The sequence below is a fragment of the Pantherophis guttatus genome, chromosome 4, assembly GCF_059756535.1.
Source record: "Pantherophis guttatus breed Tessera chromosome 4, ASM5975653v1, whole genome shotgun sequence".
NCBI classification, from domain to species: Eukaryota; Metazoa; Chordata; class Lepidosauria; order Squamata; family Colubridae; genus Pantherophis; species Pantherophis guttatus.
This window is the reverse complement of record NC_142066.1, coordinates 73700153-73717716: the sequence shown is the minus strand read 5'-3', so window position 1 is coordinate 73717716 and position 17564 is coordinate 73700153. Positions and strand designations below refer to the sequence as shown.

Sequence of the window (17564 nt, the reverse complement as noted above, 5' to 3'; positions counted from 1 at the left end):
ATAGGATAGGATAGGATAGGATAGGATAGGATAGGATAGGATAGGATAGGATAGGATAGACTTCTGTGGAGCAAGACTGAGGGACAGAAGGGGAGAGGAGAGGCCGATCATAACTACTCATTAATTTTCAAGCTGTAAGTGTTGATTTATCAAGTCAGATCACATAGTTTTGTAGCAGAGCATGGATATTCAGCTAGTCATATATATATATGCTGTCATACATCATACATCTCACCAAGATGGCTTATATAATAAGATTAATACATCACCTCCTACGCTAATTGTAATGTTTTTTGATAGAAACTCTGCTTAATAGATCGATATACCTTTTCTTTTGATTTATGGAAATATGTTTGCATTACTTTATAGATTTAGGGCAAATATGACATCCATAGGCTAAATTTCAAATATCTATATTTTGGATATTCCAATTAAAATTAATTTGTTTTTGTCTCCCACCTCAATTCCTCCCCCAAAAATGTAAGACTGGGAAGCTCGGATAGACAGTCATGGACGAGTATTTTATGTGGATCATGTAAATCGAACCACAACTTGGCAACGGCCTACAGCTGCAGCTACTCCTGATGGAATACGCAGATCTGGATCAATCCAACAAATGGAGCAACTCAATCGGCGGTAAGTTTTTGGGCCAAAATATAATAGGCAAAAAAACAAAAAGAGCATATATGTTCACAATTCTATTCCTTAGCAGACTCAAAGAGGAAATACACAATATATTTGCTCAATAAGGCTCATTAAATATATCTTGCTATAACTTAAGAGATATAATATATAATATTGTGTCTGTGTATTAAAAATGATTATATAAAATGTATAAAATGTTATTTTGTTCAGTGTATCTGATCAAAGTTTAATCAGTGTCTATATTTGGCAGGCAGTTTTCATTTATTTTGTGCCAACATAAATGCACTTGCCCAAGGTTAGTCACAGAGTGCAAAAGTAAATGTCTCAATGGATAAAGTACACAGTAGTGTTCCAAAAAAACAACTTCATTTCAAATGAAATGAAGAGCCTTGGTAGTACAGGGGTTTAAGGCACCCTGTTATTAAGCTGATTATTAAGACCAGCTGCCTGCAATTACTGCAGGGTTCGAATCTCGCCAAGGCTCAAGGTTGACTCAGCCTTCCATCCTTTCTAAGGTAGGTAAATTGAGGACCCAGTTGTGGGGGCAATAAGCTGACTTTGTATAAATATACAAAAGGATGAAGGCTATTGCTGAGCACATTGTAAGCCGCCCTGAGTCTTCGGAGAAGGGCGGCATATAAATCAATTTTTTTTAAAAAAATGGCCATTAACACAATTCTCATTTCTGCAGACTGGAATCAAGACTAGATTCTAGCCAAAAACGCCAAGTAACTTATGAATTGTAAAAGGATTTTTGAATTTTATGTTTAAAGCAAAAACGTTGGTATAGTTTACAGCTTTACCAAACTTTAGATAAAGTTGATTTAGATAAAGCTTTACCAGCTTTATCTAAACCAATTAAAAATTGTTCATTACAAAAGGTTATATCCTTCTTTCCAATTAGGGCAAATATTCAAGACTATTAAAATCCCATTAACTCAAATTTAAGAAATCAATGTAAATAGATACATTTTACTTTAACTGTTTATTCTGCCTAATTAACACTTAAACAGTACTGTAGGCTACTTCTGCTGATTGCCAGCTGCCTGAAATTTGGCAGTTCAAGTCTCACAGGCTCAAGATTGACTCAGCCTTCCATCCTTCCGAGGTCGGTTAGATGAGGACCCAGATTGTTAGGGACAATATTCTGACTCTGTAAACCGCTTAGAGAGGGCTGTGAAACAGTATATAAGTCTAAGTGCTATTGCTATTGCTATTTTATTTGATTTAAGTGTTCCATGCATTCTTTTGAAGGGCAAAAATCTTTTGGAAGGCTTTAAGAAGGCATTTCTATTACTTATCATATTCCCATGGATGTTACATGAATTCAAACATCTGTGAGTCTTATAAAATTATTCTCTGTAAAAGATCTGAACAAGACTATCTGAGTCTTCAGCCTATGTCTTTCTGGTGTCTATGTTCTGATAGTTACGTAGGTCTTTTCCAGCCAAATGCTGTAAGATTCAAAACAGTAATATGTTACAACAGTAGTACAGAATTTGCAAACCTGTTGAATAAATACTACAACACAATTACTTATTATCATTTACTCTCAGCTTATATTTTTAAATATGGTCTGCCTGAATTTTTAACTATTAATACAAAAAAGGTACATAAACTCCTGCTGAAACTTATTTTGATTTTTTTTTTTTATTATTTGCCATCAAATCTGTGTCAATTTTTACTCCTGATTGCCTAGGAGTTCTCCAGAAAGAATTGTCCCCAAATATCCCTTTCAGATCTTCCAATATTTCACACATTGCTGCTGTAATTAAATCCACCCACCTTGATCTAGTTATCCTTTTCTCTTTCCCACAGTTGTTGATACTATTATTATTATTATTTATTAAATTTTTATATCGCCCTTCTCCCGAAGGACTCAGGACAGTGTACAGCCATATTAAAACAAACATATACCATAAAATTTAAAAACAATTTAAAATATATAAAATTTGGCCCTTCTGTTAAAAACTACAAACACCCAATTAAAATTCTATTTCTAAGCCAGTCCGGCCTGTTGAAACAAAAGAGTCTTAAGGGCACAGCGAAAGGTATGTAGGTCGGGGATCCTGCGAATCTCCGGGGGCAGTTCGTTTCAGAGGGCAGGTGCCCCCACAGAGAAGACTCTCTCCCTGGGTGTCACCAGTCGACATTGTTTGGCCGATGGCACCCTGAGGAGTCCCTCTCTGTGAGAACGTATTGGCCGGTGGGAGGCTATCGGTGGCAGAAGGCGATCTCGTAGATACCCAGGTCCTAAGTCATGGAGCACTTTAAAGGTGGTAAACAACACCTTGAATCGCCCCCGGAAGACCACCGGGAGCCAGTGCAGCTCGCGTAGGAGAGGTGTTACATGGGTGCGCTGTGTCGCCCCCATAATCACCCGCGTGGCCGCATTCTGGACCAGTTGGCGCCTCTGAGTGCTTTTCAAGGGGAGCCCCATGTAGAGAGCATTACAGTAGTCCAGACAGGACGTGACAAGGGCGTGAGTGACCGTGCGCAAGGTGTCCCGGTCCAGAAAGGGACGCAACTGGTGAATCAGGTGAACCTGATAAAAAGCTCCCTTGGCCACAGCCATCATATGGTCTTCTAAAGACAGCCGTGCATCCAGGAGAACACCCAAGTTTTGAGCCCTCTCTGAGGGGGCCAAGATCTTGCCCCCAGTAGTCAGCAATGGAGCTAGCTGGTTATATCGGGATGCCAGAAACCACAGCCGCTCTGTCTTGGAAGGGTTGAGTCTGAGCTTGTTTCTCCCCATCCAGATCCGCACAGCTTCCAGGCACAGGGACATCACGTCAAGGGCATCATTGGGGTGGTCCGGGGTGGAGATGTACAGCTGAGTATCATCAGCGTACTGATGGAACTTCACCCCCAAACCATGGATGATCTCACCCAGCGGCTTCAGATAAATGTTGAAAAGAAGGGGCGAGAGGACCGACCCTTGCAGCACCCCACAAACAAGGTGCCTCGAGGCCGACTTCTGTCCCCCTGCCAACACAAACTGCATATGGTCAGAGAGGAAGGAGGAGAACCACCGCAACACAGTGCCTCCCACTCCCAACCCCTCCAATTGGCGCAGCATGATACCATGGTCGATGGTATCAAAAGCCGCTGAGAGGTCTAATAGGACCAGGACAGAGGAACAACCCCTCTCCCGAGCCCTCCAGAGATCATCAACCAATGCAACCAATGCTGTTTCCATGCTGTACCCCAGCCTGAAGCCCGACTGGTACGGGCTGAAGCTTCATCCAGGTACTGGGGGAGTTGTTGCACCACCACACTCTCAACAACCTTCACCACAAAGCGAAGGTTGGAGACTGGACGATAGTTCGCTAATACAGCCAGGTCAAGGGAAGGCTTCTTGATGAGGGGCCTCACCACCACCTCTTTCAGGGAGGGAGGGAAGAAACCCTGACTCAAAGAAGCATTAATAATTCCCTGAAGCCAGCCTTGTGTAACCGCCCAGGAGGCCAGCACCAACCAGGAGGGACACGGGTACTATAAACGTGACAGCGCTAAGCCTACCCAGAATCCTGTCCATGTCCTCGGGAGTCACAAGATCAAACCCCTTCCAGATAACACTCTCAAGACCCACCTCTGTCACCCCATCTGAATCTACCCAGTCGGAGTCCAGGCCTTCCCGAATCTGAGTGACTTTGTCATGCAGGAATTGCACAAAATCCTCAGCCCTACCCTGCAAGGGGTCTTCCCTCGCTCCCAAATGGAGAAGGGAGCGAGGGAACAAGGCTGCTGGGAGGTTCTCTGCAGATGCAATAAGAGCGGAAAAATAGTTTGATTTTGCCGCCCTTATCGCCACTAGGTAGATCTTAATATGAGACCTCACCAGTGTTCGGTCAGATTCGGAGCAGCTGGCCCTCCAGTCGCTCTCAAGGCATCTTTTCTGGCACTTCATCTCCCTCAGCTCCTCAGAAAACCAGGGAGCCAATTGAGATTGGCACTGGTCAGAGGCCGCAAAGGTACGACGCGGTCCAAAGCTCCAGCGGCCGCCTTATCCCAGGCGGCCACCAGTTCTTCAGTCGAGTCGTGAGCCAGAGCCTCAGGGAATGGCCCAAGCTCCGTCCAGATCCATCAGGTGCCTGGGATGGAACCACCTGGCCGGTTCCGTCTCCCTGTGGCGGAGGGTAGTGGCTCGAAAGTCAAGTCGAAGGAGTGAATGATCTGACCATGACAAGGGCTTGGTGACTATATCCCCTGTTTCTAGATCATTCAACCACTGACCAGAGACAAAAATCAGGTCCAGAGTGTGTCCCCCCCATGTGAGTAGGGCCTTGAACTAACTGGGTCAGGTCCATGGCTGTCATGGAAGCCATGAACTCCTGGGCTGTCTCTGAAGTTTCACCGATGGATAGCAGGTTGAAATCCCCCATGACCATAAGTCTGGGGGTATCCACCGCCAACCCGGCTATTACGTTGAGCAGCTCGGACAGGACTGCTGCTACGTGGCAGGGAGTCAGGTATGCAGTCAGCAAGCCCATCTGCACCCCACGACCCCACTTCACAAGGAGGGACTCACATCCGGCTATCTGAGGTACAGAGACCTCAGATAGCGGAAAAAGACCTTCTTTAATAATAGCCGCCACCCCCCTGCCCCTATCCTGGGCCCTCGGCTGATGAAATGCGCGGAAACCTGGTGGGCACATTTCAACAAGGGGCACCCCCCTCCGGACCCAGCCAGGTCTCCGTAATAGCCGCCAGGTTCACTCCCCCCTCCTGGATAAGGTCATAAATGAGGGGGGCTTTATTTACCACGGACCTGGCATTGCACAACATCAGCCGGAGGCCCAGGCCCTGAGAATCTCTGCAACCCGGGGAACGAGAAGAGCATTGGGGACCGGAGTGCGCAATCGCTCGAAGACAGCGAGTGCACACTCCCAGAACATGATATGGCCCTCTGCTACCACCATATCTGCCCCTCCAACCCACAGTACTGATTAAACAGATATCTACAGCTACCTAGATTTTTATGTAATGGGTCTGATCATTTGTGTCTTTAAGGAGAACTCTGGATTGATTGATTTGATTATTAATTATTTATTCTTTTGGTGATCTGTGATATTTTCAGAAATCTTCTCCAGTGCTAAAGTTCAAAAGTGGCAATACTTTTTCTATTCTGATTTTTCAGCCTCTTTACAGATTCCACAGATGTTTGTTAAACCAAGCCATGTTTGTTTACTTAAAGAAATATTTTTGTCTCACCCTTGCATTACTTATTCAGCCTTCAAGATGACTTAAGCAATTTAATGTACGTGTGTGTGTGTGTGTGTGTGTGTGTGTGTGTGTGTGTACACAAATGAAATAAAATTATAGGCTAAACCCACAGGTTTGTAGCAAAGTCTTCCTGAGGTTAAAGAAATGGCATCGGAGATGGCAATACAGTACTTTAAGCAATAATGCACAGTAAATTTAATGGGCTAGAACAGCAATAATGTATGGATTCCCTTTTGTAGCACTTTTGTACTGGCTGCCCTTATGCTGCTAAACTTAGTTATGATCTTAGTCTAAGACCACTATATATTTTCAGAATGTCTTCATTATATAAACTATCTCATTCTTTAAGACCAGTAGGATCCCTTCTTTATCTAACATCAAAAAGTATAAACTTTTGGGTAGGATATTCTTAAAAACATCTGATGAAATTTAAAGTGGGGCATTTTCCTTCATTGATTGCCATGAAACAAAAAAGGTTAAAAGATGTTCTGAGTGGTCCTTATAGTTTTATTGGCAAACTTCAAATTGAATAATATAACTATATTGATTATATGATCCTGATTTGACTGGAGCATCTGAGATATGAAAAAGCGGCTCTAAAGAGATGTCCAATCAACAGAGGGAAGAAAATACTTTTGGTTTTTAAATTGTATTACTTTGAATGTTTACTGGAAAAGAAAGATATAAAATAAAGAGCCATAAAATCTATCTTGAACAACCCCTTAGATGGGGGTTGTTCCTTCCAAAGTATTTCTTTCTGAAAAACGAAATGGAGCAAATTATCAGCAGCTATGGCTTTAGATTCAATTGACCGAAAAGCTTTGTTTGATAAAGTTGGCAATTAACAAGGCATTTTAAATGATCGTACACATTTTTAAATTATTCTTTTATATTATTCCTTTTAATTGACTATGGTTTTATGCTTAGTTTTAATTCTATGCTTTTAACTATATATTTTATGTTACTGCATATATTTGAACAAAAAGGTAATAATTTCACATCAATTAAAATTCTCAATCCAGCTGAATTTTAAATGTAGACACACAGACACATTGGAAAGTTTCTTTTCCTAATTTCAGAAGTGTAGATCATTAATATATTTCTATTTCTTTTCTTTGCCAAAATCAAGATATCAAAATATACAGCGAACTATTGCTACAGATAGAACAGAAGAGGACCCTGCTGTCAGCTGTCGTGTGGAAAGACTCCCTCCTGGAGGAGGCAGTGATTCTGAAGCAGACCCTTCCCAGGCAAATACAGGTAAGGCATTTTGTGTGGCCAAATGGTATTCTTCACCTTGCATTAAAAAATGGAGCTAAGGTTAAATATACAGAAGGTCAAATTAATGACAACAGATATAGGAAACAGCCTTAGAATTAATATTGAAGAGACTGAAGTCCTTTTTAGGATCAACCATCAACACATAGACTAATGCAGACTAATATTTGATTAGAAGAACAATAGTCTTGAAAAAGATATTCAATATGTAGGCTATATGTTCAAAATCATGAAGGCAAGTATTTTCCTTATGCACTATTAAAATGGAAATTGGGTTTTGAAAAAGTAGGATATAGCGATAGCACTTAGACTTATATATCACTTCATCGTGCTTTATAGCCCTCTCTAAGCAATTTACAGGGTCAGCACATTGCCCCAACAATCTGAGTCCTCATTTTAATGACCTTGGAAGGATGGAAGGTTGAGCCAACCTTGAACCGATGAGAACGAACTCCTGGAAGTGAGCTGAATTAGTCTGCAATACTGCATTCTAATCACTGGGTACCATGGTTCCTATAATGAGATCTTTTAAAATGTGGTGTTGGAGAAAACTTCTGAGAATATTATAGGTAGTAAAAAACAAAAACAAACAAATGAATCATTCAACAAATCAAGGCAGAGTTCCTCTTGAGATAAACATTACCAAGGTCAAATCATTATACTTCGAACACTGTGCAAAGATCTAGTTTTATGAACAGAACAGAACAGAACAGAACAGAACAGAATAGAATAGAATAGAATAGAATAGAATTTTTATTGGCCAAGTGTGATTGGACACACAAGGAATTTGTCTTGGGGCATACGCTCTCAGTGTAATAAAATAAAATATATGTTCATCAAGAATCATAAGGTACAACACTTAATGATAGTCATAGGTTATAAATAAGCAATCAGGAAACAATATCAATATAAATTGTAAGGATATCAGCGACAGGGTATGTCTATAATGCTGGAAAGCACTGAAGGAAGGAGAATAAGAGAACAACAAGCAGCAAAGTAGGTGTATTCAAGTGTACTTGAAATTGCTGCACTCTTGGAAGAAAGATTGTCTTAGGGGAAATATGTATCTACACTTGGTCACTAAGAATTAATACTGACTTAGTGGCATATGATATGGAGAGACCCAGCCCATACCAATAGCCAAGAATCGGACACGATTGAATGGATAACAACATCATCATCATCATGCCACATAGTATCTGCTGATCTTATTTTAAAACTATTTTTAAGATACAATTTCTAAGTATATTAACAAATCTTATGAATGTCTTTTAGTAAATATATATATATATATATTATTGTTATGGAGTGGAAATGTAGTATTGGTGTGGGATTAAGACTGTGAATATAATCCAAAAATATATTTTCATTTTACCCATATTGATATACTAAGTGCTCAATAGAGTTTTTTAAAAAGCTTGTTGGAAATATAAATTAGAGACTCAAGTCATGGTAGCTTCCAGATATTTGTATACATTTTGTCGTGTTAATCTTCTAACAATTAATTAAATACTATTAACTTTTAACAGGATTGGTAAATATTTTTTAATAATTTTTTTACTACACTGAAATTTATTTTTAAAGCTAAAGTTAATATAGTAAGAAAAAACACAAGCCCTAACTATTGGAAAAGTGTGGTAATAATAAACATTTTAAACAGTATATTGGGGAAGGGCAGAAGGATTATGCATGAAATCATTCAGAGAATAAGAGAGAGCAAAGGATATGAAGACTGGAATGATATAAATACCTTTTTGTTATAATTTATGCATTTACCATTTTGTTTCAGAAATTAGAAGAGAAATATCTGTTTCACCAGTGAATTCTCAAAAAATCACTTTATTGCTGCAGTCACCAGCTGTAAAGTTCATTACCAATCCTGAATTTTTCACAGTGCTGCATGCAAATTTTGTAAGTACTTGATTTTCTGCTATTCAGGTTGGTGACTTACTTCAGTGATAACTTCTAGGGAGTGTTTCATTTCTCACATGTATCATTCTTACTCAAGCAAATAATTTATGAAAGGGTAATTCTCTTATATTATATGTTCTATGTATGTATTCATGCCCATAAAAGATCTAAATTACACATGTACAAATGTACACTAAATGAATTACTCAAACAAAAAATAAAGGCTCTAGAAGCAAGTCTAGGTACTCTTGAGAGTCAACCAACAAAACAAGAAAGTCCATCCAAAAGACTCAATCCAAATTGAACACAATAAGGAACAAACAACTACCAGAAGAAATAAACCTTTAGATGAACTTTTAGAGATAGGCAACTGGCAATATGCCACTCATAGAACAAAAAAACCCAAAAAAACCTAAAGAACAATGTCCCTGCAGTCCAATCCAATACAACCGGTTAGAGCTGAGCAATTGATTTCATATCCTCACCTTGGAGGAAAGCATTCAGACATCTGGAGAAGGGACATCATCAAATATTCCACTGACACAAAGCCCAGTCTTCCCCAAGGGAATAAAAAGGTGCTTGTTGGTGATAGGAGATTCGTTTTTCAGAGGAATGGAATCAGTAATTTGTAGACCAGACAATTAGTCTAAGGAGGTATGTTGTTTCCCAAGAGCAAAATCAAAGATGTGACTGAGAACCTTACTAAAATAATTAAGTCCATAGATTATTAACTTTTTCTCTTCTTTCATGGAGATGAATGATACAACAAAACAATATTAAGAGACTATGAGCATCTTGGCATGAAAGCCAAAGAGTTAGCAACGCAGGGTTTTTTTTCCATCTTTCAATGGGAAGTCAACATCCAATGAGAGAATGGGGGATTTTAGAAGTAAACCATTGACTTAGATGGTGCCATTGAGAGAATTTTGAATTCCTAAGTCATATGTCATATGTAAACCCTTATTTACAAGAAGGGTTTCTGGCAGGGCTTCACCTTACAAGAACCAGGAAGAATCTGTTTGGAAGATGACTGGTTTAGCTTATCAACAGGGCTTTAATCTAAAACTGAAGGGAAAGGATAACCAATCTGTAGGATCTTTGGGAGGGACTCCCAAGCAAAAATTCTCAGACAATCAATCAAAAAATTAGTTAGGGAGTGGTGAAAAGGAAGGGGAACTTGGATACAAATCAGGAGATGTAGAAAGCAAATGCAGGGTCAGCAATAAAAGACCCAAATGCCTGTTCACTTTGCTCAGAAGTTTGAAGAGCAAACAGAGTTAACTTGTCCATGAGTGCAGGTGTAATATAGCTATCATTACTGAATGATATTGGTGGGATGAAACTGCTGGAATGTATTTTTGGAAGGATATAAACTGTTTAAAAGAAACAGACCTAAGAAAAGAGGACATGGAGTTCCACCCACCTATTTTGTTAGGTCTTAATTTTTTACTTGCATAAGAAATCACTACATCTCTACAGACATTCATAAAACCAAGGATGATAGCCTCTTTGATTACATGTGGGTTGATATAAAAGGGGGGGAAATGGCATTGCTGTAAATGTATACCAGAGGCCATCCAAACAGACAGAGGAAATGCTGATCTATTAGGTACAGATACTACCAAAATAGTAATGGAGGACTTTAACTACCCTAACATCAGCTGGGAGACAAAAATTGTTTTGTTTTGAAGTTCAATTGACACATTCTAACTAACCTTTCCTTGTCTTTATCTTTAATTGTAAGCCTGTTTAAAGGGTATTTTTAAAGGTATTTTGTAAGTTCATGACAAGTAACTATGCTGAGAAGTGTCAGATTGTCTACCCTTGGTATTTTAGGCATTGTAGGAATAAATGATTGGACTGGGTTAGGTTCATGCCTATTTGGTTTTTTCACCTGAATCAGCCACACCAGAAAGTTACTTTGCAGCAATCCAGAAAATAAAGCCTACAAACTTATTTTGTTTCAATACTGAGTATTTATTGTTTAATAAGTATTCATCTGCAATGTTATCACCATTTACAGTAACGTATGGTTGGTTGCCTTTGACATGGATCCAAGATGAAGTCACAATGTGTCACTAGCAGTTATAAAGCACAACATTTTTTTCTGGTTGTTGAACCATTGATAGTATGCGACTTAGTCATCAGCATGTTAGCATATACTATACATTATGCATCTTGTATTTTATACAAACATAGTTTTACACAGATACAATCTGCTAATATACTTCTGTGTAAAACATGGAAGAAATTAATATTTCTCTAGTCCTGAAACAAGAATCTCAAGATTTCAAATCCTAGATTATTTCTTATATATTTTATTGGATTCTTGAATTAAAAAATATATCATGCATGGCACAAAGACTTCTACAAAAATAGAAAAATGCATCACAATATGGAAGTTTATTTCCCCCAAAATCTGTGACATAAAAGAGAGCAACGTGGTATATTCAAGACGTATTCATGCCAGACTATTGTGGGGCTTAACACCTCACTTCCCTAAATAAGGAATACTTACTATGGGTTTTGGATTATAGTTTCCATAGCCTGTCATTATTAGTCAGAAAGAGTGAGTTGAAAACAGAGAATACACATTTGCCTATTTCCATCCTACAGTAAGTAATTACATGTGCTAGTATGTATTTTGGAATCATTTGCAGCATGCTAGCAGTTTTGTAATAAAAAGTGTGACATCTCCTTGACAAAAAATTGATAAGAAAATAAAAATTGAGAACAGTAGTAAAGAAATATCTATTTTGATAGATACATATACTTTGGTTATAACTGACTACACAGAAATGAAAGACACAGGTTAAAAAAATAGTTCAAGTTTTCTCTAACTAAAATATTATAATGCTTCATAGGGGATTGTCTTTCTTTAAAATTCATTTTCTGTAATTGAGGTATTTGATTTATTCTAAATGATGAGTGTGATTTTGACTAATATCAATAACTTTTATCAACAGGAGTATATATTTTTTTTGTTATAAAACAACCTTTTTTTAAACCTACAATTCACCAAAGAAAGCAAAATGACCAAACCAATCATTTTTCATTCAGATTCTACTTGTAAAATAAGTATGCCACATGCATTCAAGCTTAACGTCACAACCTTGAATTAGTATTAGAAGGATTAATTATAACCATGAATAAGTTGGAAAATATTGTCAGCAGTTGGAGTTACAATAATAAACAAGTATTTTATTTCCTTGAAGATCTTTTTTAAAATTATGAAATCTGTCTGCATTATGTTTATAGAAAGCTATTAAAAAGATTATTTAGTGCTAGTGGAATGACCAGACTTAAACTAATGATCTCCAAATATATATAGTCCTAGATATCTACAAACCAAAATTAAAAAGCAGGTAACCCATTTACAAAAATGACTGATTCTATGTGACTATATTAGTTAACCAAAGTACTTTTATAAGGTTGCCTTGAACACAAGGGGGATCCCGTTACATACAGATGGGTCTTGGGTCTTGTGTATTACTACAGCAAAAAATATAGCAAATGATACAATTAATCAGTACACCAGAATCATAAGCATAGGCAATAAGATATAGAACCATAAAGTTCTATATTTAGAATCTGAAAAGGTGGTGTATACAGCATAAAGTTCTATATTTAGAATCTGAAAAGGTGGTGTATACATCACTATTTGTATACAAATAAATCTATAGGCAATAGGTCTATATTAAGATTGTTCCGTTTCAGCATTCAGGAACAAACACAGCAGATAGACCTCTCCTGCTTTTAATTTCATTGCAAAATTTTAATTGTAACAGAGTAGACATTATTTATAGGTTTAACTGTATTGCTGCCAGCTATTGGTCATTCAGTTTTTTGGGCCTTATAAATAATAAATGTGTGCCTTCAAGAAAGCTTTAATTCCTGGTAATGCTTGGGCAAGCCCCTGTAGTTTCTTGGTTTGCCACTGCCATCTTTCTAGGACTGAGAGCACAACTGGCCCAAGCTGTCACCCAGCTGGCTTTGTGTTTAAATCTCCAAATCTCCAATAAGAACAAAAATCAAATTGTTATCTTGGTCTGAATAATTCCTCTTAAATATAAAATTTCAAGAAAAAAAGAGTCTAAATATCAACATGATTCACTCAGTGTTATGTAAGCTTATTCTTTTTGCAGTAAGACTTTCACTTAGATTCAATCCATGAATTCCCTTAATTTTCCTCCAGAGGATTCCTCAATTTTCCAAAAGATTTTATGAGAAAAGGAGATGTGCCACAGATTTAGTTGAATATAATTCAAGGCATTATTTCCATCTTTAACAGATTTAGTAGTTTTATTTTGGAGAATGAGAAATAGAGATATTATGCTGAATAGTTTAATCCATCAGTTTACAGATTTTTTTAAATTAGTGATTTTATTTTATTATATCCTTATGTAATCCCCTTTTTCTAAACCTTCACAATATGTAGGCCTCAATAGAGGCCTGGTGCTTCCCCTTATTGATATTGTAGTGCAGAGGTCGGCAATCTTAAACACGCAAAGAGCCATTTGGACCCACAGAAAAGAAAACACTGGGAGCCTAACACCTCACTTCCCTAAATAAAGAATATTTACTGTGGGTTTTGGATTATAGTTTCCATAGCCTGTCATTATTAATCAGAAAGAGTGAGTTGAAAACAGAGAATACACATTTGCCTATTTCCATCCTACAGTAAGTAATTACATGTGCTAGTATGTATTTTGGAATCATTTCCCGTACCTGAATATTTCCTGTGAGGCCACAGAACTAGCATATGTAGTTGAATTAAATGTTCTGTTTTCTTCTGAAACTTTTCTTTTCTTGGATTTATCCATGGTTGGCCTACTGGGGGTCGAAAAGCTCAATAAATCGCATGCCAGCGGGTATTGCACATTGGCAGTTGTAACACATATTTTGATCAATGGAACTGCAGCAGAGGGATGAAAGAGCCACATGCAGCTCCAGAGCCGTGGGTTGCTGACCCCTGTTGTAGTGGGACAATGAATTGTCTGTAGAACATATAAAGAAGCTCGCTTGTTGAGAATATGGATATTTGACTGAATGTATTCTAATAATAAATAGTAGAACTTTACCCACATTTCATCTGAAATTTGCTCTGAATTTATGAACTTCTTGCCAAAAGTTTAGTAATTATTTTCCAAATCATAAGATTTGTTCTGGTAACTGAATATTTAGCTACTCTGCAATTGGTTATCGTACTAATCATAGTTGTGAGCAACTTGGTACATTTATTTATGGTCTCAGGCACGTGCAAAATATTGGATTCATTAATTTTCATAGAGGACAAAATGGCTTGGTTAGCTTACCTAGCACTTAGCATAGGAGTAGAAAACCCTTGACCTTCTGAATTTTGGTCAGTGATCAGTGCTATCATCCTTTGCAGCTGACCATCTTGTCTGGGATTGCTGAGAGTGCTGCTAGGAGAACCACAAGTTCCCACTCCTCAAGCTTGTGAACTGCTATGTTACAGTATCTGTAACTATTCTAACCTAAAAATTGAAAAGATGAAAAGAAGAAAGACAATATCCTTCAAAAATGTAGAAAAAGGTGGTCACTCATGAACTAGCAAAGGCTGATAATTATGTGATTCAAAGAAGAATATTTATTAGTATATTAATAATGACAATTGCAAAGAACTCTGAAAAAATAATAGGAATTCAGAGAGGATTCAGGCATGGGCATGAGAAGGAATTGCACTGAGTGCTCGGGTGACTTTGTAGCAAGACTTGGAAGGAGGAAATTGAACTATGGGTAGTCCTCAACTTATGACCACAATTGAGCCCAAAATTTATGTTGCTAAGTGAGAAATTTGTTAAATGATTTTTGCCCCATTTTATGACTTTTCTCACCACATTTGTTAACTGAATCACTGCAGTTGTTAAATTAGTAACAGGGTTGTTAAGTGAATCTGGGTTCCCCATTGACTTTGCTTGTCAGACGGTCACAAAAGGAGATCGCATGACCCCAGGATTCTGCAACTGTCATAAATGTGAGTCAGTTGTCAAGTATCTGAACGCAGATCAGATGACCAAGAGGATGCTGCAATGGTCATAAGTGTGAAAAATGATCATAAGCCCTTTTTCAGTGCCGTTGTAACTTCGAATGGTCACTATGTGAAGTGTTGTAAATCAGGAACTACCTGTATACTTGTTCTAACCCTAACCCTTCTGGAACTTTAGTTTCTACTGGCAGAGCAATTGAGACTGTTGTTAGGAGAACCTTTGCCGGATTGGTATTTGCTGTTCATTGTTGCTGTAGGTAATTGCTATATTAAAAAGGCACACATGATTAATACGTTGGGGTTTTGTTTGGCAAAAGTGTATCATGGTTACTTTACAACAATGCATTTGAATTCTCCCACTTTTTTTCTTTGTATTCAGAGTGCCTATCGAGTTTTCACCAATAGCACCTGTTTGAAACATATGATTCTGAAAATCCGCAGAGATGCTCGAAATTTTGAACGGTATCAGCATAATAGGGACCTAGTAAATTTCATCAACATGTTTGCTGATACAAGGTTGGAACTCCCGCGAGGATGGGAAATCAAAACCGATCAACAAGGCAAGGTACAGGAATAAAATGAAGTTGGTATTTAATTCTGTGGAAAAAAAATTATACATACATTAGTCATGCTGTATTTAACCATTTAATTTCTTAAACTAAAAAAATCAGGTTAGAAATCATGTTAAAACCTATATTACCAACTAGACTTCCGGCGGTGACGACATCATGAGGAGGGTGAGGAAATGGCAGCTGCCATCTCTGGAACCCAAACATTCTCTAATAGAAGCTCTTTACGAGCTTTTCCGATCCCATAGAGATCAGGAAATGAGGGGAAGCCTTAAAGCCCCTGGACGCAGCACTAGCATCGGAGAGGACACAAGACAACTCCTCGAATCTGCTGGAGAAGAAGTCCACCCCTAGGGCAGACAGGAGCGATGGCGGCCATCTAGAGTGAAGTGGAAAGCGGTTTCGAGTTGCAGAGCGGAGCAGAGAACCCCCAGAAGTGGCGAGACAAGAAGGAACGCGGACGAGAAGGGGCACGATCTGACAATTCAACCTGTGGCAGCGATTTACGAGAGGAGCGCACGAGCCAGGACAGAGCAGCAGCGGAGGAAGTATAACCTCGTGGAATGACTAAGCTGTATTGAAACGAGTGACTCTAAGTCTCTGAAAAGCAGCCGAGTGGTGGAGAAATAAGTACAAGAGAAGAAGATAAATAAATAAACCACAGAACTCTGAGCGTTAAGGCGAATTGAAAGAACATTAAGTTGCCTTTTGGGGCTATTAATGACTGTAGTGATAAAACTAAGATGGAAGAGGAGAAACATGGATTTGAATGGAAAGCAGGAGTAGCCATATCTAAGCTACTGAAGAGACTGGACTAAAAACGCTAAGTACAACTAAAAAAGGGGGGGGTAATTTTTCTTTAGTCTTTATCTGCCAACAGTTTGGGCATATTGTATATATTGTATATACTGTATAGATAGCAAGTAAATAGAAATTCTAAACGGATAGAAGAAATACACATTACAATTTATAATTGTATAACTTACAATTCATAATTTATAATCTTTAAATATAGATTGTGTTGTGATTTTATAGAATTTGGAAAAAGAGGAAGGGGATTGAATGAAATATAACTAAGACTCTTTGATTGATATTGCAAAATAAGAGGTGATAATTGATTGAATATTAAATTAATTATTGATTTAGTAAAGCCGACTGTTTAGCAAATAATTACTGTGGGATTAAAGTGTGATAGTTTATAAGAATAGAAGTAAAACTAGCTGAAGAATTTAAAGAAACAGAGGATAGAAAATTAACATTTAATAATTATATGTTAGCCTGGGAAAATTTTTCTTGAGCATTAAAGATGTCAACAATATCTACTATAACGAAAACAGGGAAAAAAACAGTGGTAAATACTACAACAGGGGTGGCATCACCATTACAACAAAAAACACTAGATAGTATGGTAGGAAAAGAAAAGGAGAAAGAAAAAACGGAAATGACTTTAAATGCTATGCAAAGTATGTTTTCGATGATACAAGAAATGTTATTAAAAACACAAGAAAAGATGGCAGAGAACCAGGAAGAAATGAGATCACTCCACACAGAAATTAAAAATGAAATTGGAGAAGTTAGGGGGGATATTAAATATATGAATGACAGAATTGGAGACATACAACAATCAATAACTGAAAATGAACAAAGAATTAGGAACGCAGAAGCTAAAATAGATTCAGTAGAGACAAAAGTAGAGGCAATGGAACAGAAAACTTCTCAAATAAACAAAGAACTGTCTGATTCCTTAGCAATTCTCAAGATGGAAAAAGCTTCATATTTTCTGCAGTTCCAAAATATACCAGAAGAGAAAGATGAAGACCTTGGTAGAAAAATGGCAGAGATAATAGCAAAAATAACAGAAAAAGATAAATTGGACATAAAGGGACAAATAGACGAAACCTATCGTGTCCATACAAATTACATAA

At 37.8% G+C, this 17564-nt stretch overlaps 1 protein-coding gene across 10 annotated transcripts in view; it reads left to right on the top strand.

Moving 5' to 3' along the window:
- HECW1 (HECT, C2 and WW domain containing E3 ubiquitin protein ligase 1) overlaps nucleotides 1–17564 on the top strand; it is a 296682-nt gene that overhangs the window by 233971 nt on the left and 45147 nt on the right. For all 10 annotated transcript variants that reach the window (XM_087892405.1, XM_087892404.1, XM_087892401.1 and 7 more), the window contains 4 exons: nucleotides 486–636; nucleotides 7001–7131; nucleotides 8939–9060; nucleotides 15450–15635. In XM_087892405.1, coding sequence (XP_087748531.1) covers nucleotides 486–636; nucleotides 7001–7131; nucleotides 8939–9060; nucleotides 15450–15635 — 590 coding nt within the window. The remainder of the gene's footprint in view (nucleotides 1–485; nucleotides 637–7000; nucleotides 7132–8938; nucleotides 9061–15449; nucleotides 15636–17564) is intronic.